Source organism: Sinocyclocheilus grahami, unplaced genomic scaffold, assembly GCF_001515645.1.
Source record: "Sinocyclocheilus grahami isolate Dianchi unplaced genomic scaffold, SAMN03320097.WGS_v1.1 scaffold499.1, whole genome shotgun sequence".
Lineage (NCBI taxonomy): Eukaryota > Metazoa > Chordata > Actinopteri > Cypriniformes > Cyprinidae > Sinocyclocheilus > Sinocyclocheilus grahami.
The window spans coordinates 571474-578518 of record NW_015505678.1 but is presented as its reverse complement, the minus strand read 5'-3'; the positions used below and the strand labels follow the sequence as shown (position 1 = coordinate 578518).

The 7045-nt window shown below is 41.1% G+C and overlaps 1 protein-coding gene across 1 annotated transcript in view; it reads left to right on the top strand.

The window, feature by feature from the left end:
- Nucleotides 1-1156, top strand: part of LOC107554383 (tripartite motif-containing protein 16-like protein) — an 8579-nt gene extending 7423 nt beyond the window's left edge. The window contains exon 6 of the mRNA XM_016236876.1: nucleotides 633-1156. Coding sequence (XP_016092362.1) covers nucleotides 633-1156 — 524 coding nt within the window. The remainder of the gene's footprint in view (nucleotides 1-632) is intronic.
- Nucleotides 1157-7045: the final 5889 nt, after the last annotated feature.

Sequence of the window (7045 nt, the reverse complement as noted above, 5' to 3'; positions counted from 1 at the left end):
TGCAGGTTATTGGGTGAAGTGTGGAGCTGATGAGTTTTGATTTCTGTTTTCTGTAGAGTTTCCAGTCTCTCTCAGCTCCTCCTGAATCTATAGACGTAAATGAGGATCTCTTCAGTTCTCTCGTCTCTTTTGATGTCCTGAGAGAATCTGTCCATCAGCTGGGAGACAAACTGGAGGATTTCTGCAAAGAGGAGCTCAAGAAGTTCTCAGACAGAGGTAAAGTCATGGAGATTCATCTGCTCTCAGAAACAAGTTCATCATCATCTCATATCATGGAGAACATCATATTAGAAATGTCTTAGGAATAGATGCTGGATCATGAGAATCACACTGTTCATGTCTGTTGACTTCCACAGTCACATTCACCAACATTGTTCCCAGAGCCAGGAACGACTTTCTACAATGTAAGTCAGTAAGAAAACAAGCAGAAAAACTCACTGAGTGTGTTCATGTTCTTCCTGTAGAAGGTGAAAGAAGAGTTTTATAATTGATGATGTAAATGATGATTTGCACAGGATATCTGGTCATCTGTACTGAGACACTGATGATACACTGAACATGAAGAGTTCAGCTGCATGAAAAGATTTAACAGGTTCATAATTCCTGATTCTGATTTGTTTTATCTCCATCAGATTCCCATCAGTTCACTCTGGATCTGAACACAGCACATAAACACCTCCGTCTGTCTGACAGCAACAGAGTGATTTCTTACACTGGCACAGATCAGTTGTATCCTGATCATCCAGCCAGATTTGAGTGTTTTCTTCAGGTGCTGTGTAGAGAGAGTGTGTGTGGATGCTGTTACTGGGAGCTGGAGTGGAGTGGGAAATATGGTGTGCGTATAACAGTGTCATATAAGAGCATCAGCAGGAAGGGATTGGGTGATGAGTGTGTGTTTGGATATGATGATCAGTCCTGGAGTTTGATCTGCTCTCCCCGCAGATATTCATTCTGGCACAATAAGATAGAGACTCGTCTCGCTGGAAAGTCCATCAGCAGTAGAATAGGAGTGTTTGTGGATCACAGTGCAGGAACTCTGTCCTTCTACAGCGTCTCTGACACAATGAGCCTCATCCACACAGTCCAGACCACATTCACTCAGCCGCTCTATCCTGGGTTTTGGGTTTGGTCTGGATCATCAGTGAAACTGTGTTGATGAATCAGAATAGGCTGATGAGAGATCCTACCCATAATGCTTTGAGCTGCATGATAAATCTGTAACAGTGCGATGTTATAGAATCTCTTCTTTTCTCTTCATGACATTAATACTGCTGCTGAACTTCTGTCACTGAAATAACATGTCAGAATAAATGTTTATTAAGTCCTCATATAGACAGTAAGATCAGTGTGTGAGTGAGTCCTGCTGAGTGACAATGTTTTTCTGTACTTTTTATGTGTATCAGTCAAATTACCCTTAAATTCAAATTATCACACAGTCAATAAACCATTTTAATTATTTACCTCATGCCCTTTTCAGTGTTTTATGTTCTTCTGTCTTTTTGCCGCTGTTTTTATTGCCATGTATTTAATTGTTAACCATGTCTCAAGTGTCCAAACAAGGATAGTAAAACCAGTCATTTTTGACCTTGCGAGGACATTTAGGGTTTGGGGTAAGGTTTGGGTAAGGGGTTACTGTACAGTTTGTACAGTATAAAAAACCTTAATTCTATGTATTTTCTTCACAAAACATGGAAACCCAACATGTGTGTGTTCAGTAGTTCAGTAGTCACCTCACTGGCTGGAGTAGCAGGTCAGCTGACCTATTAGAAGTGCTGGGTTGTAACTGGTTATAGAGCATAGTCAAAACAGGCAGGGTCAAACACCAGCAAACAACTATGTCTCAGGGCAAAATAAGAGAGTAATCAGGCATTGGTCAGGGCAGGCAGCAAACAATCACAATCCAGGGAACAATCCAAAGACAAAAACACAAAGGCAAGGACACAAGGAAACGCTTAGAAATGTACGCTAACAGCTAAACAAGACTCAACAATGTTTGAGTGTGAGAGTGCAACTTAAATAGTCCTCCTAATGGTAAACAGGTGTGTCCGTAATTAGTTCCTAGGCTGGTGATTGTGGGAAAATGCGCAGAATAAAAAATAAAGCAAATTAGGAAACAAAAAAATGAATACCCGTGGAATACCATAAGGAAACGTGGATGTTTTACATGTCCAAAGCATATAAAGTCGATAAACTAGTCTGTCACCTTTTTACACAAACAATGAGAAACCATAAAAATATTAATTTATTCCCTTCATTCAAGTGTTCGGTTCACGTATGCGCATATCAGTGGCTCATCGCTCATCGAGTCTGTTTCCTCAGTTCAGTGACTGTTGGAGGAACTGGAGCACTAAATGAGTTCACAGGAATTAATTTTGTGTTTCTTGGTATGCTTTTTTTATTCTCAAAGACAGCCGCTGACTTGCATTTTATGATTCACCAAGGACCACGCTTTCAGCTAAAAATCTTCTTTACTGTTCTACTGAAGGAAAAAGTCACCTACATCTTGGATGCCCTGTGTGTGAGTAAATTAACAGAAAATTTTCACTTTTGGGTGAACTATGCCTTTTAAGACACGATCAGGTTCCATTTGGGTTCAATGTGCTGAAGCATTTTTTAGTCACTCCAGGATTTCACGATTCTGCGATTGCAGAATTGAATGCAAAATCAAACACTGCATTATTTGCGGCACCTTGTATTTTTGTCTGAATCCTGATGAGACCTATTGCTACTATACAGCCTCATGTTTGTGAAGTTTCAGTGTCACTAACAGTTGGCGTTCTCTAGTAACAAACAACCGTACACAACAAGGCACGAGAAAACCTTAATAAGGTAACACTATCTGTTAAAGGGGTGTCAGACAATCAAATAAAGTGTCAAATTGCCCAAATGTATTTACAAATCACATATCCAATACTTAACAATTCAAAGTACAACATAGATGGGTGGATGTGCGAGTTTGTGTGTGTGTACAAGTCCCAAAGTTCATAATATATACAAAGTTCGGATCAGGCTCACCAGCAATGGATTGTCTATGAGTGGTCCATTCAGCAGCAGTATCTGTCCTCACCAGCAAGTATTTCACAAGATAAAGCCCCCCTAAAATATAGTACTCCACAGTGAGATCGCTCGTGAATAATCCACAAAGCCAGGAAGGAGAATAATCCGTGCATCTGCAATCACCTAACCCATTTTAGAATTTGTTTCACACACTGCTCCCCTAAAATGCTGATCAGCGGCTCTTTTACCAATTCAAAAATCAAATCACTGAGAAAAGCTTCGGGGACACGACCCACGGGAGCACGGGGTTTCTGTTAAAAGTCTCACAAGTGCGAGAACACGGACCACACACACATATAATAATGGGGTAATACAAGACAGAAAATAGACAATAACACATAATATGTAGGCATGTAGTAAAACAATTATTACTCACACCAACATATACACATGCCTACTAATATGTGGCTATGCTACAAACTGCTCTAAAGTTATAAATAATGATCAATCTAATCATAGCCTTTGAGCTACTTTTTTTGAGTAAATCTATTCAAATCTACAATGAGACTCCATTGATGTGCTTGAGCTGTTACACACCAAGCCGACTTCAAAGAACTAGCGGTGACGAAAGTCGACGGTGTTGTCACCTTGCGTCGGCAGCATTGGACCAAAAAGCTGCACGTGAACACATCACACAGACTACAGCCGACTGCAAACTAAACACGTGCGTTTTGTGCCTGCATGAGAGGAGTTGACTGTCTAAATCAGTAGCTATCAATAGTAAATATTTGTAATTCAAACGGAAAAAACGAAACAAATATAGAGTATACGAGATAAACGCAGATATACGAAACTTAAACAAAACAGTGCTTGCTTACCATTTTGAATATCAGTAATGTTGATAACTTTCATCATTTTAAGCGGCTCATGTTGTTATGAAAATATTCACACATTGGAATGCTTGGGTAAGATCATATCGCATCAAAAAACAGCCTTCTGTCTGTGCCACCTTCATTTACTTGCCCATTTTCATCACTTTCGCTTTAATTCCCCTGCACAGACTGGTTCGCTAAACTGAACATCCAATCAGAGTTCTCACTTGCGCCAACGGTCCCGACACCGATTCAAAAGTTGAATCTAGCAAACTACCGCTGACGTGAGCCCGATGAGTGCCGACGAGTGAAACACACCAAACAAACTAACCCAACAGATGCTCATCGACGGCCCGACGATGACCGACGGTCGACCATCAGCATGGTGTGTCCCAGGCTTTAGATGGACATTTATGTTCTTAGCAGATGTTTTATTTACATTTAATCATTTAGCAGATGCTTTTATTCAAAGCGACTTACAAATGAGGAGAACAATAGAAGCAATCAGACAAACAAGAGAGCCATAGTATACAAGTGCTGTGACAAGTCTCAGTTAGTTTAGCACAGTACACATAGCTAGGTTTTTTTAAAAATAGAATGGAACAGAATAGAATAGGTAAGTACTAGTATTAGTTCATCAGGTGCTGGTGAAAAAGATGTGTCTTTAGACGGTTTTTGAAAATGGCCAAAGACTCAGCTGTTTGAATTGAGATAGGGAGGTCATTCCACCAGCTGGGCACAGTTCTGGAAAAGGTCTGTGATAGTGATTTTGTGCCTCTTTGGGATGGCACCACGAGGCATCATTCACTTGCAGAATGCAAGCTTCTGGAGGGGGCGCATAAGTTTGAACTAGTTTAGGTATATTGGTGCAGCGCCAGTTGTTGTCTTGTAGGCAAACATCAGTACCTTGAATTTGATACGAGCAGCTACTGGTAGCCAGTGTAAACTGATGAAGAGAGGTGTACCGTGAGCTTTTTTCGGCTCGTTAAAGAACACTCTCCCTGATGCATTCTGGATCAGTTGCAGAGGCTTGATAGTACATGCGGGAAGGCCCGCCAAGAGAGCATTACAATAGTCCAGTCTGGAGAGCTTGGACAAGGAGTTGTGCAGCTTGCTCTGATAGGAAGGGTCTAATCTTCCTAATGTTGTATAAGGCAAATCTGCAGGACCGGGCCGTTGTAGCAATATGGTCTGTGAAGCTTAACTGATCATCGATCACAACTCCAAGGTTCCTGGCTGTCCTGGAAGGAGTTATGGTTGACGAACCCAGTTGTATAGAGAAGTTGTGATGAAGTGCTTTGTTGGCTGAGACCACGAGCAGTTCTGTCTTAGCAAGGTTGAGTTGAAGGTGATGGTCCTTCATCCAGTTATGATCTCAGACAGACTGCAATGTGACCAGCTACTACGTGACGTGTAAACTCTGCTGATCACGGATTGGCCGGAGAAAATTGTCACTACCTGCGTCACTGAACTTGCGACATGAGACATAAACACAACAGAACCACTAGCTTTAAATCAGCACAGCCAGAGAAGGATCAAACGCAACTGTTTTGAACGAACGCACCTTTTTTAACAACCAAAAATTGGCTGTTCCCCCTGTTGCGGAAGAACAGATGTTCCTCTCGTTAATAGCAGAGGAACGGATCCAGCGAGAGCTTGATGGGGTGATGCGGAATGAAAACGTTTTTTAGGAGTCGCGGCAGTAGAGGCGGCGCAACTATAACGACATGTGAATAATCCCGCCCATTTTAAAGCGATATTAAACTGCAGTGGAAACGCAAACCAAGCCGTGCCGTACCGTACAGAGCCATACCGAGCCGAGTCGTACCACGCAGTGGAAAAGCGCCATTAGAAACCTCACCCCTCCAAGACACCCTGAAAGACCTACCTGAGAGGTAAGACTTGAACAATTGGAGTGCAGATCCTGAGATGCCCATCTTTATGAGGGTGTTGTTTTATCATCCAAACAATTTCTTAGAAAGTTTGCATATAGTGTAAGTGGCAAATATTAGAACCTGTAGCTCTAATGTGGTATAATGAATATGAGAAGAATGTAGCTGATGCTGTGAAAGTGCTGGATTGAGGTGAGTTACTAAAGATCAGTCAAGTCAACAAGAGCTGCACAAACCTGATGTTCCTGCAGGTTATTGGGTGAAATGTGGAGCTGATGAGTTTGGATTTCTGCATTCTGTAGAGTTTCCAGTCTCTCTAAGCACCTCTTGAATCTACAGATGTAAATGACATTCCCTTCAAGTCTATCTTCCCTTTTGATAACCTGAGAGAATCTGTCCATCAGGTAAGAGACAAACTGGAGGATTTCTGCAAAGAGCAGCTCAATAAGATCTCAGACAGAGGTAAAGTTCTGGAGATTCATCTGCTCTTAGAAACAAGTCCATCATAATTTCATATCATGGAGAACATCATATTAGAAATGTCTTAGGAATGGATGCAGGATCATTTTCTCTTGACATGAGAATCACACTGTTCATGTCTGTTGACTTCCACAGTCACATTCACCAACATTGTTCTCTGGACCAGGAACGATTTCATACAATGTAAGTCAGTAAGAAAACAAGTAGAAAAACTCACTGAGAGTGTTCATGTTCTTACAGATGTAAATGACATTCCCTTCAATTCTCTCTTCCCTTTTGATAACCTGAGAGAATCTGTCCATCAGGTAAGAGACAAACTGGAGGATTTCTGCAAAGAGGAGCTCAAGAAGATCTCAGACAGAGGTAAAGTTCTGGAGATTCATCTGCTCTTAGAAACAAGTCCATCATAATTTCATATCATGGAGAACATCATATTAGAAATGTCTTAGGAATGGATGCAGGATCATTTTCTCTTGACATGAGAATCACACTGTTCATGTCTGTTGACTTCCACAGTCACATTCACCAACATTGTTCTCTGGACCAGGAACGACTTCATACAATGTAAGTCAGTAAGAAAACAAGTAGAAAAACTCACTGAGATTGTTCATGCTCTTCCTGTAGAAGGTGAAAGAATAGTTTTATAATTGATGTAAATGATGATTTGCACAGGATATCTGGTCATCTGTACTAAGATGATACACTGAACATGAAGAGTTCAGCAACATGAAAAGATCAAACAGATTCATAATTCCTGATTCTGATGTGTTTTATCTCCATCAGATTCCCATCAGTTCACTCTGG